This window comes from Dermacentor silvarum, chromosome 5, assembly GCF_013339745.2.
Source record: "Dermacentor silvarum isolate Dsil-2018 chromosome 5, BIME_Dsil_1.4, whole genome shotgun sequence".
In the NCBI taxonomy this organism is placed as follows: domain Eukaryota; kingdom Metazoa; phylum Arthropoda; class Arachnida; order Ixodida; family Ixodidae; genus Dermacentor; species Dermacentor silvarum.
Genome location: NC_051158.1, coordinates 22,074,350 through 22,098,111, shown reverse-complemented (window position 1 = coordinate 22,098,111; position 23,762 = coordinate 22,074,350). Strand labels below are relative to the sequence as shown.

General features: G+C 46.6%; 2 protein-coding genes across 3 annotated transcripts in view; both read left to right on the top strand.

Annotated features, from left to right (window-relative positions):
- The first annotated feature begins 2 nt into the window (after positions 1–2).
- Positions 3–18,487, top strand: LOC119453997 (uncharacterized). Its single transcript, XM_037716016.2, has 7 exons — positions 3–119; positions 1,054–1,202; positions 3,509–4,612; positions 5,720–5,892; positions 10,998–11,252; positions 12,213–12,396; positions 14,295–18,487. The coding sequence occupies exons 1-7, from the start codon at positions 54–56 to the stop codon at positions 14,449–14,451; spliced, it is 2,088 nt and encodes a 695-aa protein (XP_037571944.2). The 5' UTR covers positions 3–53; the 3' UTR covers positions 14,452–18,487.
- A 520-nt stretch (positions 18,488–19,007) lies between these two features.
- Positions 19,008–23,762, top strand: part of LOC119453044 (eukaryotic elongation factor 2 kinase) — a 38,007-nt gene continuing 33,252 nt past the window's right edge. Inside the window, exons 1-2 of one of the 2 annotated variants that reach the window (XM_037715023.2) lie at positions 19,008–19,487; positions 19,580–19,652. The gene's annotated coding sequence lies outside the window, so the exon portion shown is untranslated. Of the gene's footprint in view, positions 19,488–19,579; positions 19,653–19,967; positions 20,424–23,762 lie in introns of those variants that run through there. The other variant, XM_037715025.2, reaches the window with a different exon arrangement.

The following is a 23,762-nucleotide window of genomic DNA, read 5'->3' as shown; positions in this document are numbered from 1 at the left end:
TTTTTTTTCAAATTTTATACTTCACACTCTTGCAGGGCACCTACCTCAAATTTATGGGCACGAAAGTGGGAGACAGGACGGTGCTGCACCCACTGGAGGCCCTCTTCCTGCTGGAAGCGGTAAGTTTCCTCAACTGATGTGGCACTCGAAGATTAAAGTTTCAAGAAACACTTTACACGTAGCTAGCATCGTGTTTAGTAAGTAGCCCTCGACTTGTCTTTTGCAGCTGCCCGGTTTGTTGACGGGTGAAAGAGATTGAAATATGTTTTTTTGTGTACCGGCAACAACTGCTGATCCTTGACGTTGCACACAACTTCGTTGAATATGGCTAGTCAGTTCTGCGAAAATCTGCAGAAGTGCATGTTTCATGAAAGGAAATAAAAATTGTCATCAACTCAAATCACATAACCCCTTTCACCTTGCATACTTCCGCAGAACTGACTTCATAGTCAGTGTTCCTACGCGTCGAGCTGTCGATTAATTCAGTCTGGCTATGCGATCTGCTAGCCCCCCTGGTTAACTCGGATTGTAGAGCAACTGGCCCAGAGAAATATTGAATCTGGGTGTTGGACCCTTGGTCGATTTACGAAAGCTGGAAAAAAAAAATGTGTTTTATGGTGCGATCATCAGCACAATCGATAACACGAACGCGCCTGTGGGTCACCTGTATCTCCTCTTGCCAGATTCCCAAGTGCAGCTTAACGCCAACCTCTACTCTGCCAACTTGACGGCAACGCCGTCTTTTCTGTGGTAGTAGTCGCAGTTCTTCAGCAATGCTCCCCAGTGATTCCCGAGCTATGAGTTCATAATCGCACACTTTCGCCGTCATCCTTGAAGTCACTAGAGCGAACAGGTGCATCTCAAGCAGCTGTTTACCATGAGAATCGCTGAGGGGCGCTGTTAGAACAACACCACGACTTAGCTCGAAGGGCAGTTCCGTCTTCTGCTTAGCGGTGTAAAGGAAACAGTGAGTTGGGGGCGCAGTTGTGAATTCGAGAGTCGATGTCGTTGCCAGTGCCGATGCAGTGGTGTATGTTTCCTGCATGCTTGCAGAATCAGTTGTTGCTGATGCGCGATGGCACCTCGATGAGCATCTCGGAGGCCTACGAGGTTCTCCTGAAGGACGGCGATGACTACGACAAGTACCTCGTCTACTCCCACCTCCTGAGGGCCGGATACATTGCTATTCCACACAAGAAGCAGTAAGATGTTTTTTTTTCTCTTAGAAGTTGTTCTTAAGAGGAATCTTGCTTCGAGGCCACATACAATTTTTCTACTCAGATGGACATAAAACACAGAACTGATTTGAGTGAAATTTGTTGCATTAAAGAGATGAAGCTTAATTCTGCTGACAGTTGGGGGCAGAATTTTGATTTTGGGACTAAAATTTTTTACAAGAAATTTCAAGAATTTGGTAATTTCGAAAGAAAGGAACCACGAAGTTCACAAATGCGTAACTCCCTACCTAAAACACATAATCTCTGTTTCGTAAATGGGATCCGTTAGATCAGTGGTTGCTCAGCCATGGATGTGTCGGGGACCCCTTGTGGACCGGCGGAAGTGATGGGGGTACTCCTTGCAGTGAGGGGGCGGGGGTGAAATGTTTTCTTTTTGACGAACAAAATTGGCAATGAACACTGTGATGTCTTTTATTTTTATTATTATCTTGTGCGGATTGATGCCGCAGTTCTGGCATGAGGTCCCGGAATTGGGAATGAATGAAGGCTAAACTGCTAAACTGGCCTCCAAAAAATGCGCAATTTTTTTCGCCTTTTTTTTAGGGGTGTGCGAGTATCAACATTTTCAAATATGAATCGAATATGAATACTTAAGCTTTGAATATTGAAGCGAATATCGACTAATGATATGCACATGCATTTTTAGCAAGTTGGGCTAATTAGATATGTTGGAGCATTGCAGTTACATTGTCAGTGTTACAAAGCGTGACTATTAAGCTGTTATACTAAAGATTGTGCATTTGGCTCATGATAATTTGGAAAATTGAGTAATTCCCACTATCTGTTCTTGCCAACCTGTTCCTTATTATACCGCATCAAATTCCCGTAAACTCTAAGGCATTTTGACCCTGTGCCAGTCGTAACACAAAGCATTTGCTGTCAAGCAATAAACTCAGAATTGGAAGTGGCGCTGAAAAAAAAAAAGTGCACCCTCACTGACTGCAAACCCGTGCCCCTGCTACTGAGAGGCTGGCTTTCCCGCAAAGTTTATACGTTTAGTGGCTAAGTGGGCTTTACAGATGAAATTTCACCAGCAGCATGAAATTATCACAAAATTCAGCACGGTGACGCCCTAGTATTCTTAGATTAGATAGAAACAAATGCTAAGAACCGTGTTTGCTCCCGCACAGCCAGCAATATATTCGATGTGATTCGGATATTCGTACCCAGCCGTTTATTAGAACATCTTTTGAATCGAATTCGAATATTAAAATATAATATTCGATAATATTCGAACTTTTCGATTATTCGCACACCTCTGTTTTGTGGACGTGGGTTTCACGGACCCCCAAAAATGGCTTCACGGGCCCCCATTTGAGAACCACTGTGTTAGATCATCTGAAGTGGTCAAATATGACGTGTGAGCTTGCAGCTTTTCTCGCACGGTTTTCAAAGGTTCAGCAAAAATCTTAGTCACAAATTAAAGCTATATATATTTCAGAGTGGTGTGCAGTGCAACTTTGTTTTCTGATTTATATGTTTCAAGAGGTAGAATTTACAGAATTGTCATACGCATTGTTTTTTATTTGCAAGTTTAGGAGTTGGATGATTGATGCCCCAGTTTTTCCAAGTTTCGTGATTTCCAACAATTTATATAAAAATATTTATGGCCTAAATGAAAAAAATCTGTTTCCTAAAGTTGGTAGTTAGTGGGTTCTAACTTTTCCGTTAAATTAGCTAACCTCATTAAACTTGGCTCGTGGATGCCTAGAAAAACAGATTTGCCGTCCCCTCATATATTTAGACAAGAGCATCTGAGAGCTTTTTGTTCAGCTGTTGCTGTGTTTCCCAAATGGTAGATTGCGACCGTGGCTGGGTTGCTTCATATTCAGAGGGGTTCTTCGGAAACGTCTTGAGAGCCTCAGTAAAGGTCCTTCAAGTGAAATCTTGGTGTTGGTTGTGCATTTACATGGAGCTAAGATGATCTGTAGTGAGCTGTTGTCACATTATCCAAGCACAGATGAAATATCGCTGCTGGAGTGCTGCTTATATGTTGTGTAAATCAAATGGTTTAGTGCAAAATGAACGCAAAGTGTGTGGCCTGACTTCATGATCAAACAGACCGGCAAGATTGTACTTTTAAATTTACCACTGGCCTCTTATAGTGAACTCTTTAAGCACAAAAATGTAGTTCAAGCATGGAGTTCGAGATAGAAACGAACGTACAAGAAACATGGCAAAATTTTTTATTTAGAACGAGCTGTATACACTGCCGCTTGTTGCACGTCATGTGGCTGACCTTAGTTACGTTGATACAATACTCGTTGCAGGGAAAGCTCCAAAACGTCAACACCTGTCAAGCCAGAAGCAGAGGAAGTAAAGGATGAGCCACACGAAAGCGACGACGACGTGGTCTGCCTGGACGACTCGGATGACTCGGACATCTCCATCATCGAGGTGATTCCGGCCAAGTTGCCCAAGCTCGACCCTTCCATCACAATCACGCCGACGACCAACCCCAAAAAGAGCCTGTTCCAGGACAAACAGCCTGCCCAGTGCGCCGACCTCTCTTTCCCAAAGTATGTCGCCGGTCAGTCGCTGACCCTAAAACGGCCGCCTCGTCACCTCCTTCCCGATAATGTGTACCCTTCGAGGGAGTGGTACGAAGTCGACACCGCCGGGTGGAAACAGGAAGAGACCATCAGGGAAAAGCGGCGAAGCAGAGGCTGGTACCAAGAACGCCCGCTCTCCAATTGGGACCAGAGGCACAACTCCGGACGAAGGAATCCTGCCATCCCAGAACTGAGGTCAGACCATCAGTGCCAAGGCAACGGAGAGGCATGGCAGGCCGCAGACACGTCGCCGTGGCACGCCACGAACAACTCCACGCCGACCATTCCACAGCAGCGCAGGGATGGCAGAACATGGAGCAACAACATGGACTCGGCTGGTCACCGCACCAGTCAGCCTCGGGGCCCATACCAGGGTGGTGATGGCCCATGGAACAACATGGCGAGGCCGCCGTACGACGCATCTCACGACCGGCCATGGTGGTCGGGAGGAGGAGGAGGAGGTGGTCAGCCACAACCGTGGGACCTGGCTGACCCTCGGGGAGCGGCCAACCTGGAACGACCACCGCCACCGCTCCCTTGGGGGCAGGGCCAGCATTGGCGCTCCATGCCGCCGCCTCCGCTTCCACCACTCCCACCACTGCTTCCAAGCTGGCCTCGGAATCCCCAGGAAGGCGCTCCTCAAGGTTCCGGCAATCAGTACGGCTACTTTACGGAAACATATATGAGCGAAGCGTCGCAGCGGAGCCAGGATCCACGGAGGTTCGGATCCAACTCTTCATTCCACTCCGGACCGGGCCGGCCAGACCGGCCGAATCGGCCAAACCAGGCATCGTACCGAAGAACAGTGCAGAGGAATGACAGGTACTTGCGGAGCCTGGCAAAAAAATTTCATAGAGCGAAGTGGTAATAAGTCTGGGCCATTATAGACAACCTAAGGGTTTCGGAGGTGGTGTTTTTAGGCTATCCGAAGGCCCTAAATTAGGTCAGTAGCGCCAGTCGTCAAAATCTGCTGCTCCTCTCTGGTCTCAACCGCTTTGCCAGCCTCACTGAATTTCTGGGTTCATCGGGACTAGTCAAGCATATACTTGTAATTCATACATAGCAAGGCAGTGCTATGAAGGTTGGAGAGACTTTCCTCAGTGGTCGTATTCTCAAAAAAAAAAAAAAAAAATGGTGTGTCATATATGAAGGAAAGACTTGGGTATGCATCATGTAATTTGATGCAACATTAGTCTCATACTTTTATGTAGGGAAATATAATGTACACAGTCCAGTCACATTAATGTGACCACCATGTACTTTCGACGTCTACGTTAAATAACCAATCACAGAAGGCAGGTGGCAGCACAGTGCAGTTGAGTGTATATGAAGGGTGTGTGAGGGCTTTGGAAAACATTGCAATCGTTGGAGTAATGCAGAAATGGAGCGATTTATCCGACCTCCAAAAGGGCATGATCATTGGCTTTCGGGGCAAGGGTGGAAGCATTTCCGAAACGGCTAAGTTTGGAAACTGTTCGCATGCCGCCGTGGTAAAAGTATACCGTGCATGGCAAAATGGGGCTGTCCAAAATCAGCGACCTGGCAAATGTGGTGCACCACGGGCCATAGATGACAGAGGTCAACGACGGCTGCGGAGATGCGTTCGGGCGAATAGACGTGCTACCGTTGAGCAACTGACCACCCAATGAACCAAGGGGCTACCAACAGTGTCTCCCAAACTACTATTCAGCGAACGTTGCTGCGTCTGGGCCTCCGCAGCTGACGCCTGGTTCATGCACCTGTGCTGACTGCTGTTCATTGGCGATGAAGGCTGGAATTTGCACACCAGTACCACAACTGGACGTCCACTGAGTGGTGACAGGTGGCGTTTTCCGATGAATCGCGTTTTATGCTCCATTGGACAGATGGAAGTTGGCGTATATGACGTGAAACCTCTGAAAGCAAACACCCTGCAACCATTGCCGGAAGGGTCCAGGCTGGACTCTTCCATCAGGTTGTTCGCGCCATGGATCCTCAACCGCGTAATCTAGCGCAGCTGGCCACGGCACTGGAGTCTGCATGGCTCAACATCCCAGTGAACACATTCAGGAACCTAATTGACTCTCTTCCTGCACGTCTCGCAGCAGTCAGCTATGCGAAAGGTGGTTATTCTGGCTTTTGACAGGTGGTCACATTAATGTGACTGGACTGTGTAATTATTACATGCAAGACGGCTCGGATCTGAAGCTATCACTGAACGATCGAAGTGACGCGTTTCTGCAATTTGAGGCCACAGCGCACCTCTTGCGCTCATGAACAATACAGTATGTCACATACTGGAAGCACGAAAGTTCACAGGTATGATATCCCGGTACGATGCTAACACACGGCAAAGCTCATCAGCCTGTGCAGGTGAAAGGTCCGCGGCTATCATTTTGTTGAATTCACTGTTGGGCAAGCTGATGGATCTTGCTGTGCACCTCGGACTCGAAGGGGCTTCAGATGTTAGCGTGGAGATGTGACAGTCGTTGAGGGATGACAACGTTGCAAGCACAATTCCGGATGGTAGAACACGGGCGGATAAGCCAAAGTTGATCACAGGCAGATAAGCTTCATTGTTGACAATTTCGACAACCGTGTGTGGTAGGGTCACATTTTGTGCCAAGACAACGTTAATAATAGGGGCTGCAACGTAATCCCCGTCAGTGACAACAGGAGAGGGTGTCAAAAGGACATAAGTAGTGGATTGGGGCGGCAATCGCACGAACTCTAGACCACACTTGCGTAGGTTAGCTGGAAGAGTCTCGGGGGCATAAGGGAGTTCAAGTTGAAGGACACCGGTGCCGCAGTCGACGAGGGCTGAATGTGTAGACAAAAAGTCAATGCCCAAGATCACGTCGTACTGGGCACTGCTCAAGCACAAGAAACTGAGCGCTCGTCCGATGGCCAGATATACAGTCGAATGTCGTTATTTCGAACACGCTTAATTCGAACTTCCGGTTTATTCGAACTGACGCTGTGGTCCCGTCAAAGTTATGCGTATTCCTATGGGCGAAAACGCCTGGTAATTTGAACGCGAAAGCATTTGTAACGGTTAATTCGAACATACGGCGCCCCAACAATGCTTTCAGCCAGCACCGGCCAGCACCTCCTTCAGCCAGCACCGGCCTCCGACCGGCATTGCTCCGACACCGCCATAGAGCAAAAGCTTAGGAGAGACCGCTCAATGCTAAACAGAGAAAAAGAAAAAGAAAAAAAAACGCAGTGGAAATTTTACTCTCGACGCTGAAGCGTTGTGCCGGAACACGCGTGTACGAGCCGACGTCTCAGGCCAACGCTGCGGCTGCGGCGCAGAGAGAAGCAACGCGGAGGCCCAGTCCGCCCAACTTCCCAATAACAGTAGAAAACGAAACTTCAGGGAGCGGGCTAAGCTGGCGGCGGGCCGGCGGGAGCAGCGGCGCCGGCACACGCACGATGACAGTCGAAGCTGGGCAGCTACGAGGGAGTTGAGAAGGAGGGCGAGGGAAGCCACCGAAGCGACGGCGTAGCCAAGGCCAAATGCGCTTCCATGCTGCCCTCCTCCCTCACCTTCGACGGGTCTCTGCGCGTGCCCGTCCATGCCGGCGCCGCCCGCTCCCTGAAGTTTCGTTTTTTCTGCGGTTATCGGGAAGCGAGCGATGGCCCGCGTGGGCAGTTTCGTGGCCCTCGCTCGCTACGTGCTTGCGCGCCGCATTTCACGACTCGCACCGTTCGTACACCGTGCACGAATACTTCAAAATAAGTCCTTCTTTTAATTCGAACTTCTTTTAATTCGAACAAATTTTCGGGCCCCTTCTAGTTCGAATTATCCAGATTTGACTGTAGTAACGCGAGCTGTACACGTTCCAACAACAGTAAGTGTGCTTCCATCGGTGACTCTTACTCTACGTTGAACGGTGGATGTCAGAACTTTCTTCAGCTTCTCACGAAGACTAGGGCTTATCACCATCACCGATATCTGTGCACCGGTGTCGATAGGGGCCGTAACAGTAACACCATAGACTTGGACTTCGAGAAAATTTGAGTGGGTAGGGACAATCAGATGAGGATTTCGAAGCCGGGTCAAGAATGCAGTGTCACCTCCGTGCGCCACACTCGATAGTGTTCCAATGCGTAGCGTCCAGAGTTGGCAGGCGACGGGAAATGGCAAGCTTGCGGCGAAGGGAATCGGTGGGCTAGCGGCGAGCGAGATCGGCGATCACGTGGCGATGGTGACCTGTTGTACACGTTGGTGCAAGTGTCGACGTCGGGCGTGTCAGTCGGTGGAGAGCGCGATGATGTCGCACAGAAGTAGCCTTCAGGACGAGGGTTCCGAGTGCTCCAGCCAGTTGGTGACGTCTGACGGCTCCAGCAGTGTCGCGCAATATGGCCAACTCGAGAGCACGCGAAACATATTGGGCAGTCATTCGGCGTCCTCCACTCAGCGGGATTGCGATAGCATGAGTAAAAGGGCTGGTTCCTCTGTGCGACTGGTGGAACTGGTGGTGTGACTGGTACGACTGTGCGACTGGTTGCACGCGAACAGTGCACACAGAGGAGAGTCCCAAATTAGCAACCTCCTGTCGAACCGCGGCTTGAATCAATGAAACCATAGGCTGGTTGGCAGTCTAGACATCGGGCACGAGAGGGGCTGGTGACATTGTTTCCAGTTCACGACGAACGATCCATGTCAAAGTGTCCGAAACCGGCGATTGTATCCTAGGTAGCAGTTCTTCGCATGATGACGATGCGGTAGTATTGGGGAGCCTGTATACGGTGGGATTTTGCTTGTTCGAATCACCAACATTCTTTCACAATAGCATCCACCGTGGTACAGTTTCTGAATACTAAGAGGTTGAATGCGTCATCGGCGATTCCTTTGAGTATGTGCCCGATCTTGTCCACTTCGGACATGTTACCGTCAACTTTATGGCAAAGCGCTAGAATATCTTGAATATACGAAATGTATGATTCAGTGAATGACAGTGCGCGAGAGCCAAGTTATTTTTTAGCGGCTAGCTGACGACACAAGGGCTTGCCGAACAAGTCATTCAGTTTTTCTTTGCAAAGGTCCCAGCTGGTCAGATCGTGCTCATGCGTCTCGTACTGGACGCGCGCGGTTCCTTTCAGATAAAATACCACATTCGCCAGCATAAGCGTATCGTCCCACCTGTTCTGTTTGCTGACACGCTCATACCATGCAATCCAATTCTCGATGTCCACGTCATCTGTGCCACATAAGGTGCCCGGATCTTGTGGAAGCAATAAGATGACAGATGGCGGAGACGGCTGCTGCACAGTAGGTTCCAGCGCGGTGCGTGCTTCAGTGGCCATTGCCGAGGGAACAATGCGGCGACTACTTCGGAGTTCCGTGCGTGGGCTGATGAACAGGCAGCGTACCCAACACCTCCATCAGAAAATGTTGCACAAAAACTGTATATTTACAAATATTTACAAGGACCGCGAGTAGCACAGGCGTAACAGCAGCCAGCCAAGATGGCGAGAAACCTCTACCTCTTCTTCATCGGTGCCGGCCTAATGCTGTAGTCTTCTTCTGTCTCGTGGCAATATGAACATAACCTTCTGTCCACAAGGTTGTACTTGTAATATTGGGGGCGAGGACTTACGGAGTCGCCATCTGTTGGAAGCGCCTCGTTTGCGTAGTAATGAGGGATAACGTGGCGCGCTCCTCATAGGTTTGGCTGTCGGCGCTCAATAAATATACCATACGGGGAGCCCTCCTGGGCATTTCTGTAAGTAGTATCGAAACGAGGCAAGTTTTTTAGTGTCAAAATAACAATCTTGGGCAAACAGAAAACACAGAATGGTTTACAGACGCTGTCTCTTTACCGAATACGTACAGTGACCCACTGCGCGCGGTCGCCACGATGGAGCCCCCCGAAGCGGCTTCTTGCGTGAAAGGTAGGAATTCACTGAGAGCAAACTACATTAAATATGTTCTGATAATGGGCTCTATAACCAAATGGAGCATAACAGAATGAAGCCTCAATGCAATGATCGCACGGGTTCACAGTGACCGACTGCATGTTTGCATGTATGTTTGCGCACAAGTTTTCGCTTTCGCTAGCGCGTGTTCACACCGTGCCGTGAGGTTTAGGCCGCAGCGTATGAACATTTGATAGTACACAAGCAACAATTGTTGTGTGGATGCTATCAGAGCTGTTAAAAAAGAATTTCGTTATAACCAGGGACTTCGACGCGTACGGCGACTTGTGATGTACCGTCTTGTTAATACAATCTTATTTTTTTTTTCTAAATTCTTGGACATTTCAATATCATTATTTTGCAAGTTGCGTCGCACTGTATGTTTATCGGACTTCTCAGTGAGCAATTTGTTGCTGCTTCTTTTTCATAATCCAGTACATTTGTTGTTTGGTGCAAATATGACCGTCTGCCATGCCCTTTTTAATGTGCTTCTTACCGTTCCCTTTCCATTCCAGTGAACTTGGCAGTATCTAGCATCATCAAGTTCATAGAGCAAAGCTTCATGACATTAGGAGGGCAGCGCGCGCGGGCAATCATCTCAGTGCGCGCATTCTACTTATATCACCGAACATCGCAGCCCCGACGCCGTAGCATAAATCTTCGTTGTGGAAGTGCTTGCTACACACCCGAGTTGTAACCAATAGCTGCTTGCCGGTTCTAAGTTTTGTGATCTAAGCTTCGCGTAGCTTCTTGTCCTGCAGGTACGCGTGAAGGCTGACACCGCGGGCTCGTTGCGTACGTCCGGCCGCACTGCGGCACCAAGCAGTGGCCTACCATGTTGTACGCCTTCAAAGGCAGCCACTACCTATTATAGTGCTTTCAAGTGGTGTCAAGCAGACACCCGAAGTGGGAGAACATCCCCACTTAATCAGAACCGGGGCGCAGGTGGGACTTTAAACTTTCGTTTTCAGCTCGCTTTGGCGCTTCCGAAGCAGCCGACGCGGCCGCTGTGTTCACGTGATCCCTCATTACACGTCACGCTGACGGCGGCTCCAGCGTTTCCAGTGGTGGAGCTCGGCCCCAATATGCAGTATTTATTCCATGGAAAGCATTGCAGGTCAAAAACAACCGCAGTGTGAATTGCGCAAAGTGAAACATATGACTGCACTATGTATTTATTAAATTGCTTCAGCAGCGTTGGCTGCTAAGTGTGAAATGGAAGTAGTTCGTATATAGAGCACTTATTCGTGCAACAGCCACCGTCTTCTCTGTGCTCTGATCTCCCAACCGTTCCTCACCGCAGCCCCCGTCGAAACTGGCACAGAAGGCCACATCAACCTGAGCCACTGGCAGCGGAGTGGGGGTCGTGGCGGTCCTGACGAGGAAGACTATCCCTCGGCCTTGCCACCCTTCCCCGCCGAGGCGACCAGCTGGACCGAGCTCAAGTCCGGCCTAACTCAGTCCGAGCGCTCGGCGGCACTGCTGGCTTGCGAGGGCGCCGTCCTCTGGAAAGGTTCCATCCGGCCCCTGGTCGTGCCCACGCGAGATCTCTCGATACGTGAGTGGGGTGCTGCATCTGCTGCCGTTCGGACATGTGTGGTCATCCACCTTTAAGGGAAACACGTGATCAGTGTTTAAGCTAGTGTGACAGTACATGAAAATGGAAATGGAAGGGGACGAAAAAACAACTTGTCCCCGGTTTAAGCTGCTCTGAATGCTTGAATACCAATAAGGTGCTCCACCTAAAGTATGATATCGCTGTTCAGACAGCTCTTAGACGGCTCATGGCTATCTCTGAAACATACTGACCTCGTAATGGAATAGTACATTATATTCAATGAATTCTTCGATTTACTAGATTTTCTTCGATGTAGCCATTTGTTATGCACCCCTGTGTGTGCACTTATTCTTGTCCAATCCTCCATAATAGGTATGATTATTGTATTGGTTATTGATTATTGTATTTATTATTGTATTGAATATTGATTATTGTATTAGGTATTGTATGCACTGTGACGCAAGTGGTACAGAATCCTTAAATGTAGCTAGATATGTGTCGTCCTTGTCTGTGCATACGCTTGTCGTCACCATTCTTCCCTCATCAAAAATCGTACATCGCCTTCATCCTTGTGAGATCGCTGCATAGACGTCCGACACTGTGCCCACCCGATTTGGCGTTAGCATTTCGCCATAGTTTGTGAGTGGTGCAATGCATAAACTGAAAAACTGCTCGAGATTAAAGTTGCGACCTTTGTGGCAGATAAACATAGATATTGCATGAAGTTGCGTGCTGCATAGAATGAAACCAAGTACAATTCCATGCATCGCTTGACTAGAGCTTCACTTCAGACGAATTTACAACGTGCGTTATATCTGAATTATTTTTTCTATGTCAACCTGAAGCCCGATTTCACCACACACAAAGATAAGGTGATTCAAGTTCTTCCCGATGTAATCAACCATGCCTCTGACTGAGAAGCGACTGACAACTTCCTTTTTTCTTTTCTTTGCATTTTAGCGGGCATTGTGTCTGAGCTTGTGATCTTCGAGGAGGTCGACCTGGTAAATGGCAGTCGGCAGACGAGCAGCTCGACACCCGATGACTCCGAGCCCTTGACACCAGACCTGGACGTGTATTTGCCTGGCACAACTTACACCAAGAGGAACCCTGGAACTCCTGAGTGCAGAGTCTGCATGGTCAGGTGAGATGATTTTCTCTTAAATGAAGTCTTTTCTTGGCACGAAATAGGCGTTGCGAGGATTCTGGAATGGAATCTAAGTGTATTTTTAACTCCTTTCTGGTACAGTGATTCCTGTCTTGACAAGAAATATCTAAAATAGATAAAAAGAAACAGAAAAATTAGTATTATAAATGCGCATGGTCTACATTGAATAAAAAGGTTAACTGAGAGGGCCCAATTTTTTTTTAGTCACGAACATATGAGGCCAAGGTAAGCTTGGGGAAACTGTTTTTTGTTTTAATTGAAATCTAGAAGTAGTGAGGAAAAGGGAAATGAAAGTGAACGAAAAAAAACTTGCCATTTGTGGGAGCCGAACCCACATCCTCAGCACTACGCACGTGTTGCATTTCCAATTGACCTACGGCGGCGACTGTTCCCAGGTCGACTTTCTTGGGTATTTATGTATAAGTGTACAAGATCTAACCCGGGGAGTGTGTGACACCAGTAATTTCACCTATGGTTTCTTTGGCTGCATTATTTGTTGGTCTTAAATGTCAGCATTGCCATCTTTGGGCATCGCCTATAGTTAGTGTCCATATTGCATCACCAGCGACCTGAAGTAAAGAGCACTATAATCTCACAAAGCCTTGCTTTTTTGTCTTGCGGGTGCCAAACTATTGTCATGGCCGTCAAAAATTGCCGACATCTATTTCAAACCAATCCAAGCGACAACGATAAGGAGGTCTCGGACAGCGACAATGAGAGATACCCAGTCCAGTGTGGCTCAGTTGCAAAAAGTTGTCAAGTTCGTGTTGCAGATACACGTGGTTCGTTCCAATATTTCGCATTGTGCCGAGGTTGGGCATTGAGTCTCTACCGTTTCTGTGGAGCCTTCTGCCAAAAGCATATCTGCTGCCTCGAGTGGCACAAAAATGGTCTTGTGTCATAATTCCTGGCCATATTTCACATTGTTATGATTGCAAATTGAGAAGTAAGTCCAAAGGACCATGTGCTGTCGACTCAAACAGTGACGACTCTAAGAGTCGTCGTGACACCACCTTGAGCTGTTGTCAGTTCACGAGAAAAGCCTTCCATATGTTGCCAAGAACTCCAGTAGAAATTTCTTTTTTTTTTTTTTTTGCCTGTCTGGTCATTCGGGTGCAGGAAGTGTAAATGTTTCTCTCCAGTTATGAAATTCTTACCAGAAATGGTTAAAATCTTTTGTCCTATCGTTGATCCCACAACTGTTTGGCAACCTAACCTAGCGTAACCTGCAAGCATGCTGCACCAACCGGCGCAGTAAACCAAAATGAGAGAGAATTAAAGCTTTATGGCTGACTCGCATGGCTTGTTTTGCACACAAATTGTGCACGTTGATGACTGTCGATCGATTTCTGATGCTAGTGTGTGCATTGTCACGTTGGTGACAGGTTCTGTCACGGCCAGAAAGCATTACAAAAAGATAGGCGCATCGAAACTTGCCCACCAATCAGTTTCCAAAACCACAAGCAGGTCATTTGCATTCGCTGATCAGACACTAGTCATACCACAAGAAGGCCATCCCTGTTTTAGGCCTAACACGGTGGTGGATACCACACGACTGCTTTTGGCTGCAGCCTGAACGATAACCGTGTGTGGCACTTTCTTGCCGACAACAAATTATTTTCGTTACTGATATCTGTTTGTTTTCATGAAGATTACTTTCGTGGCGAGTGGGCAGCCATGGTGTAGCTGCACTTCATGGCTGTTTTGATCGCATTGTGCCACGCTGACTTTCGCGGCATGCAACCGGCACGTGTGGTGGCAGTGCGGAGCCCTCGGTACAGTGTGTTAAGCACTTTCTTGTGCATAAAATACTCCGCGTGGGTCAGCGTTTATTGTTCCCAGTGGAATTGCAACTTTTTGTATATCTGCGGCAGGTGGGAAGACGGCCCAGCCCGGCTGCGAGACCTGAAACGTCGACAAGCGACTGTGACCGACAGCGCTCCGCTCGTGTTTGCGACAGTGGACAATGGCCAAGTGCATCTGTATGCGTTTGACGTGATGGAGGCGCCTCGCTTCTTTCCGGCACCCTGAAGTCGTGAATGCAACACTTTGTTTCAGGGTATGAAATTGTCGTGATTCCTCGATATTGCGGGGGGTGGGGGCAAAGTTTCGGGGACATTGCTGGATCTCCTACTGCTCTCCAAGCCGCCTGCTTTCGCCCAGCCGACTTCAGATGTGCCGGCTTCTAATTGCTGCAATTGCACACTGCCACTAGGTTGTGCCTCAGCAGCCAGGCAGACAAAAACGAAGAAAAAAAATATATTGCACATTACATAGCGACAGCTACCAAGCTTGAACTTCAATAGTGCTGTCTATAGTGAGTTTTGAATGATGTAGAAATTTTGTATACTGTATAAATTGAGTATTTTTGTAGTAGTGTTTACTGGAATGATTGTCGAGACGTGAGGCTGGCAATGCAGTCGTATTAAAAAGGTTTTGCAATTTGTTACCACGTTCCATTACCGGTATTGCCCTGCCAGCTTCAGCTGTTGCTAGTTAATCAACACTAATCCTGGTGTGGTTTTGCCAGTGCGTGCAAAGCTGCCAGGAAACCAGCTTGACACGTGCTAGCATTTTATTACAGCTTTAGCGCAATGCTCAAGCACTTTTAATTACTTACGCACTATAAAAAAGACCAGAATAGAAGTAGCACATTGGCACCTTAAAGGTTCACCTTGTTTTGCTTTTTTTTTTTTTTTTTTTGGTTATGCAGTCAGCAGCGCATCTTTTATTTTCTGCTGGCTGCCACTGGTAGAGAGTGTGTATGATATTGTATATGTCTATGTGTGTGATCGGTATGTATCCTGGGTTTTTATGAATGTTTTTCCCTGGCTAAGTGGTTTATGCCTGTGAAACTTAACTTTCTGCATAAAAACATGTAGCTGTGGCCAAATGAGCAGATGCAGATGAGATGGAAAGCCGGTCTTCTAAGTTCATTTCATTCAGGAGCTTTACAACACAATTCTTGCACTTGCCGAGGCAGGAATCAACTTCTTTGAAATGCTTGTTAAAGGCTGATGGAAGAGCCCATCCAGCAGAATGACGAAGCTGCCATCCTTTAATCAGAAGTCGGACCAGTCAGCTGGGATGCGTCTGCATAATACACAGTCGTGTCCGTCCAGTGGGTCGTGTTGCTCATCTCAGTCTTCTAATGACAGAATGCTCAGGCATGCTACTGTAACGCTCCCGAAAGAAACGGAGTTAGAAGACCCATGCCTTGTCTTGCCTTTGCTTATTTGTTCAGTTCTATGCCTCTACACTTGCATGCACGGATCATTTGTTTCATTAAGAGAGACGCAGGTGTTGCTTCATGTAAAGTTATAAAGAAGCATTGACGTGATCTTGTGTGATCATACCGTCTCCTTTATTTTTTTTTGTACTTCTGATGTACTTGTAAAGTTTACTTATGAATATTGTGGATGCAGTGAAGCCTGTTTGCATTATACTTGTGAAATTGTAGCCAACTAGGGATTTGAATGGGTTGTTTGTCTTAAGCTTTGGGTCTCACTGCATTTTCATTGGCTTGGAAATTTGTGTAAGATGCATAGACCTGCTTTTTTTTTTTTTTTTTTTGTGGACTCCAAAAACTGCATTCATTGCATTAACTTTAGTGTGAGATGAGCAATGAACGTAGGCATTGACATCAGTTTTCAGCCAGCTGCTATGCATGCATCAACTTTCACCTTCGTGGGTTATGCTGCACATGCGAACAACCTCTACACATAGCAACTGGAATATCTCATGCCAACAATTGAGCATGGTTTTGAAAAAATGTACTCATGGTTTGTTGATGCTTTTGCATGCATGACGTGAAAGATCGGCAGGCTTGTTCTTTTAAAGGGCCTGTAAATTCCCTCTGACATTTTTTTTTACATATGTTAAGTACATATGTGCACTGTGTAAACAAAAAATTATCACATTTGGCGAGCAGAGCAATGCTACATGCCGCGGGGACGCCAGAAATAAGACAATCCTGCGCTCCTCTTTGGACTTTCTCGGTCCCGTCTTCACACGTTGCAACGCCAGCGGGGTCATGCATGTGACATCATCTGGGTAAAAGCCATCGATTGGCCGACGAAAGCTGGGCGTGTATTCTGAGAAGGCAGGGGTGCTTGCCCATCATGAGCCGCCGATTCTTCCGTGAGGCTTCCATTCAGTCAACATTGTGCAGAAGGCGATCAGTGGGTGGGACAGTAGGCGATCCCTTTTGATTGGCTGATGCGACCCGTAGCCTTCCAACACTGCATGGAGTGGCAGCAGCCGCTGCCTAGCCGCTGCCTAGCCGTTCATCAAATGCCTGCAACTTTGCTGCTATGGCATCATTTTGAAAAGCTTTACTGCAACCATGTGTTCATTGTTGACTAGCATGGCGGTGGCCACTACGTAACAGAATCTCAAGTTCAGTGTGGTTTAGGCACCCTATAGCATTGGAACAGCTCTTGGAGACAGAACTTTGGAAGGCAAACATCCGAGTTGAAATCAGGGTTGGCGCAGAGAGGTTGGCAAGGTTTGTTTTGCTTTTCGAGGCTATGTTGCAAACTGTCAGTGCAACACCTTTTTTTTTCTTTTTTTTTTATTGTGCTACTGCATCGACTGAGGATGTTGGAGAATGTGTGCTGGTGTGAAGCCAGGAATCGTCATCTATGCAGTGAACCCCACAAAAAATGAAAGAATTGTGTTAGTGTGTAGGCTTGTAGTGAATAGAGTAGACAGTCTCCTGTGTTTTATGGAACTTTCGGTAGAGAACCGGTTTATTTCTAATTGAAGCATGACATACTATGTTCTACTTGTGTGCAGTGCTGCAAGCACTGGTGCAAGTGATGTGTACAAAATGTATATAAACGAAAGTGGCCCCGCAATAGTGAATGGGCAAGGAGAAGAAACGGCTTGTCCCGAGGCTTGCCTTTTGGCTTGTAGATAGCCTATTTAAGACACGTGCGATACTGTTGTTCAGCTGTGTTTTTGCCTGCTGGTGTGACTAGGATAATCATGCAATTATATAAAGAAAGAAAAGCAAATTAAGGTTCTAGCGAAGTAAGCTAGTGAGTCAAAAATTACGCAGGCCACCAGGGTAAGAATGACCTAAGCTGTAGTACCAGCATTATTTGAGTCAAACTTAAATGAGTCATTATTTGAGGACTAACTGCTCATTGGTTATCCGTCCTCAATAATTCCACGATTTTCTTTATTCCTAACTTCCTAAGGATGCTTTAAATTTTTTTTTTTTCATCAGTGATGTGAGAATTGAGCCAATCTCCTAGGCCCTGAATTTGGTAACTGCAGAAACAATTGATGGGCCAGCCACAAATTGTTGTTCTTCCTCTGCACAAAGTGCTCTGGAAACTGAACTGCCTTCCCTTTTTTTTTTTTTTTTTTTTTCTGCTGCTGTGTGGCAAGGCCAAGGTGAATGTCAGCACTTATCCTGCAAAATACATAAGGCAGCATTCCCATGATTTGTCTGGTCATCATCAGCAACCCATTTCATTTTACATAAAAGAATGCGTAAAACACTAAGATCTGTTGCTGTCATTTTCAATGACTTGTTCCCATAGATAACCATGCCCCCCCCGCCCTCCAAGTCATTGTAAAAGTTCTTTATTATGCAGTATTTGCAGTTGACAGACCCTAAACCAGACTATCTTTCATGTTCAAGGTAAATTGTGTGGGATATGTGCGCATTGTGTACATACTGAAAGCATGTGCAGTTTAATCCATCTATAAAAAATTTTATACAAACGAATTTGTTGCCTGCGCATTATTTGCACATGAACAAAATGATGTGAAACTGCAATGTCTGGTAATTCTGATTGTTTTTCATGGATAGCGTGTATTTCCGACAATTTTGGTTGTTATGTGCTTCGTGTCTACTTCTTGCACATCTATGTACAAATGAAGCATTTTGTATGTCAATCTTGCTTTTGAGCTAGCCCCTAGTAAAATGTACATATACTAGCTTATGTTTACTAAACACACCCTGTAAGGATCATGTCGCCTTTTTGTGATGTTCACATATATGTAGGGTAGATTATTTCATATTTGCACAAAATACATACGTTGCTCACCCCTGCGTACCTTGTATTTCTTGTTTGTCTTTACGACGCCTGCCACACTCGAAGGCGTGGGTTAATCCGTTTTTCCCTTTAATCTGGGTCTTGCGCGCTGCTAAGTGTTTATAAATAGGCCCATTGCGGGGGTGCCCAGTATTTCGTGTGTCGGGTCGCCCGTGCTTTTGGCAAACGTCGCACTCGTTGCTCGGCGGGAAATTAAAAAAAAAATTAAAAAATTGTCTCGTTCGCGCAATGGCGGAACGAACCGCAGGGCCGGAGTAAAAATACCTCAGTGCGAGGAATATTTTCGGGTCTGGCCGCGCGTGGCTTTGATCCGAGAGCGTGGACTGCACGGAGTGACAATGCGAACGCGCAGCATTCGTTTGCTCCTATTCGTCCCCCTTTTTCTTAAATATCTATAACTATAGAAACGATACCGATGCTGTGCCACTACAGCTGTTGGAAACGACGGCAGCGGCGCGGTGGCTCCATCTTGCCTCGACTCCGGGATATGGGCCACGGTCGCCGTACAGACGAACAGCTCACGCACAAACATTTCTCTGCTCGCACAAACACGCACACACGACCATCGGCGCTCCGACGACTGCGACGGCAGAGAGAGCGCGCTGCGCGGTGCGGTTGAGCGGCCGTGTTTGTGAATCTTCGCTGTCGGCTTCGGTCACTCCCCATATGTTCTAGCGTTACGCCGGGACGTCGCCGTGTGTCTCGCAGTCAGCCGGTAGGTAAACCGCCCGCTGACAACCGCGACTCCCTTTGAAAGGAAACCCCGGAAGAGAGAAAAGGCAAAAAAAAGTCGAGAGGTTCGCCCGGCGGGCTTGGCTGGCTGCTTCGAGCTCGAGGCGAGAGAGAGCGTGCGAGCGAGCGAGCGAGCTCGGAGAGTTTTCGAGAGGCGCACAGCAGGGAATGCATTGTCGCGAACCCGCACTGCTGTCGATGCGTCGTGCTCAGCCCACAGGCCAGCCTGACAGGTTCGCAAAGCGCGTTGTGCTTCACCGAAAGGTAAGTAAGCTGCTGTCTTTGGAAACGAATGTGCGTCGCTAACCGCCGCGCGGTCGGAGTCGGATCGTAATGGATGCATGCCGTGCCCGCAGCTGCTGCTGCCGCTCTATGACTTCGACGGGAGACTGCTAAAGCTCGACGAGACCGCCTGGCAGGCCGTTCGAGGTAAGCGAATGTTGATATCTCCACACGCGCCAGGCAGCATGCCACGTATTATGCCTTGCGGGGTTTCCGCGACGCTGCCCAGCAGGAGCGCGCGCGCTCGCGCGCGAGGGTGCGGTATATACACCGTTATGTTTTTGTTTGCTCGCCCGGGAGTGCCGCCATTTAAACACGTGGTGGGTTGTTTGGGGGACGGGAACTTTCGAATTTGTCGCCGGCGAAGCCAAGGTTATCGCAGCCTAGACGCGCTGTCAGCGTGGGAAATTCTTGCTGTCACTGTTGACACCGGTGTCGCGAGCACGTTATCGCACGCTTCGCTCTGACACGTCGAGACGGCTTTTGCATAAAGATTGGTCGACGGGCCTCTCTAGAGATAGATATTGCGACGTCTTTATCCGAAACGGGTTAAAAACCGGCTGTCAACGGTGGCGCGGGCGGGTGTTTTTGCCGCTGCAGCGCTTTCGGCTTTTCTGTTTTTGTTCGCGATTATTTTCTTTCCTCATTTCTCGCATGCGCACGCGTGTGCTGTGGCTGCATATTTCGAGTTTTCCTCGTGCGGGTTCATTACATAAATCGCAGGCTCGTAAACAGCGAGCTGCGAGAACCCGAAACGTGTCGTGGGAGACATAGCCGGCAAGATCATATGACACGCCGCAGCGAGCCAGCGCAGCTGTGTTCCCAGTCGTCACTGGAGCGTTAATTTCGAGTTATACCGGAGAAACACCTGCCTCACTTGACGCGCTTCTCGGACCGTGAAAGAAGCTAGCTCATGCTGTGAGTCATGTATGTAAACGTAAACAACAACAGTGCATTGCGCCGGGACGCTTACGTGGGCATAGGGTCGCTTTTCAACCCACTGCGGGGATTTGATCCAAGATCAAGAAGCGGGTTCGAGTCTGGCCAGCTTCCAGCATTGATGACACGTGCCAAAGTTAGCAACAGCTTCTCGCATCCTCACGCTTCGAGGCACGCTGTCTGCTTTTGTTTGTTTTCGAAGCAGCACATGTCACAGCGCAGGGTATACCTGTTTGTTTATTGCAGTTCGTGCCAAGGCCGTTATTAGGATCGTGCTGTTGTATTAATCGCTGATTGTTGAGAAGTGAAAAATAAAGCTGCTGCTTCATGAATTTCATGAGGTGAACGTGTGCAGCTTGCGTGTCTGACAGAAATTTCCCACCAGCATTTTTTCTAACAAGTCGTGCAGGTCCGCGTTTTATTTGCGCACTTCATTTTGTCTGGTAAACAGAATTAATTTGGGTGGTATAATGCAAGCATGATCATTATTAAACCGCGTTTGTGCCACAAAAAACACCATGACTAACCCGGTGTATAACAATAACATATTGAAATTTTCATGGCCATGTTGTTTTCTTTTTCTCTTAAAAAATCCAAGCATTGATTGCAAGTCTCATGGTTTGGGGACCAAAGCTGTGGATATCCGGACCATTCCTTGCTGCAAAAGTGGAGCACTAGGTTGACATAATTGCCCACATAGCCTGTACAGGTTGCACAAGAGTGCAGGTCCAAAGAGAGCTAATCCATTTCTTGAGGCACTTACTGCGCAAGCACTTATATCTGAGCTGACTTAAGGACCCCGATTCTGTAGGCTTTTTCCTGCTGCTAGGCATTATATTCCGTTTCATTTCGTAAATGTGCATTCCTAGCGTCTGATAATGAAGGTATGCAAGCGCAATCAGCCGCATTTGCATGCAGTCCTCTTCTAATCGTAGCATTTCTTAATCTATGGCACCGAATAAGCTTTTTAACGCAGGCTGTAGCCTAAGTAAGCTTTTTTTTTTTTTCTTTCTTTTTAAAGACCTAAGTGCATTTAAGGACAGATTGTGTATTGCGCCAAAAACTTGATTTGCTTGCAACATCAATTTTTCATGAAAGTTGGTTATTTGTGAAAGTTAGGCTGATATCAGTATATTGCAACTGCACTGCTGCCACACTTTCAGAGCTCTTTATTTCAATTAGTACTGTCTGTTTCGAAGTGAACTAAAAAATAATCAGGTTCTCTAACCTGACCGTTTTGTTTAGCATATTTTTTTAGCTTGTTTCCTAGTAGCATAGTTCATTTTTTTTTCTTAATCCTTGTCACACAGTTCTTCATATATATAAAAAAAATATCTATTTGTTCTCGCTCCATTTCTATTAAAGTTGCATTGTATCTAATTCAACCTAAGTTTTGCCATGTGGTCATTGAATTGTTTCTCTCTTAAACCATGTCCTGGAAAACTATAGTTAGTATGTCAACGAAAATATTGTGATGGTAAAGAGGGAGGTTTTGTAGCCTTTTACACACCTATATGAATATATTGCTTATCCAAATTCATGCTTGCAGAGAGAATCTCATCTCATACTTCAGTATTTCAAGTATATTTACACACAAGATGTGCATTCTAATAGGCATGACAAATTTTAATGTCCTGCTGCTACCATATTTTGCAGTGTTAAACACCATTCAAGTGCGGCACTTATTTTGCTCTTAGGAGTTTTGCAGTTGATATCAGTTTTGCTTTTAACTCTAGCGACATGTGACAGCGACTCTAGCGACATGCAATGTAACTCTGTAATGCTCAAACACAGTTGCACGTCAAGGAAAATTAGCACAACTTGCTCATGTTTATTTCTGGCCTTAAAGAATACATAAAAAAATTATTACAGTTAGAACATCATTATTACAGTTATTCATTAATTAGTAACTGGCTTTCTGAAGTATCCACAATTTAAAACTTGCGTTAGCAGATCAAAAAGCTTAAATCGGAATTATGAGGTGTCAAATTCAGCGTAGCATATATGATACGTTTGGGCATTACAGAGTTTATCACGCTTGCTTTGCTGATGCATCCATGCATTACCAAAGTGATGTCACACCGTTTGCCTTTGTAGGGATGCTCATTCAGGCATAATACGTCGATGACTAAGCATGTCAGCTTGTTAGGAGTCTCAGAAACAGTCAAGATTTGGTGCAAGCCCAACTTATCTGAAAATTGTTTTAATATAAATGGTGCTATGCCTTCATTTACACATTTATGTATTGCTGTGACTGTGCGTAGTTGACTCCAAAGGTTTACAGGGCGTGTGTTCATCGAAAGAGCTTATATGATTCACAGTTTGGCCTTGCTGGAATATTGTTGCTCTGGTGGGACATACATACAACGTAGTACTACTATCTGCAAATGTGAATTTGGCCTCAGGTTCTTATAATTTCAGCTCTTTCGCAAAACCTCCGTTCCATGAACTTTTTACTCAACCGCATGTCGTATTGTGCTCATCAGAGCATTAGAAGTCGACTGGGACAGGTGTCCACCTCTGTTACCGTGCTGCAAAGTGATAATTTTTAAAAATCCATTCACCTACATATTCATCCATGTGTGCATGAGTTGGTTTAAAAATGTTTTTATGTAAATTTTATAAAGTACCAAATACAAAGTCAATCTTTGTTATGATTGTGCATCATGTGAAAAGTAATGAAACTACTGAGACAGCAGTCGGGCATAAGCTGCTAAAGAACAGCTACTATTCTGCTGCTGGTAATCGATGCCTTGCTTCTGACATGTTTAACAAAGGTGATAGATTTGCACATGTGTGATGTAGTTACTGCACTGCTGAATAAATCGGGGCATCAGTTGTGCATCACACAAATCACATAATCAGACAAACACAAACGTAAATGCTCGACAGCTGCATGCAAGGTTAATTTAACTCTTGCTTTTAACATTTCACTCAGTGGCATAATGGTTTGGGCTAGTTAGCCACCTGAATAAATTATTAGCACAACCGTACACACATGACAGAAACCTGTGGACAGACAGTTGTTCAAAATATTCACTGCACTATTTTGTATGTGCAGCAATCTCTCGCAAATCCCGGGCCATCTTTGGGATGTAAAACGCGTTGACATGCAGTTATTTCACAGCACTGTTCTTACGTGCAGCAATCCTAGAAATCCTGAGTCACCTTTAACGATGTAAAATACAAAAAATTTCCTGTCAGCTGTCTCAAGTAGGGCCTGCCCCTTCAGCATCCATAGAAGCAGGAAGTTAATCCAATTCTCGAAGCGAGGGTGTCGCAAACGCCCTGTCTGACCTACTTTGGGCAGGGACATTG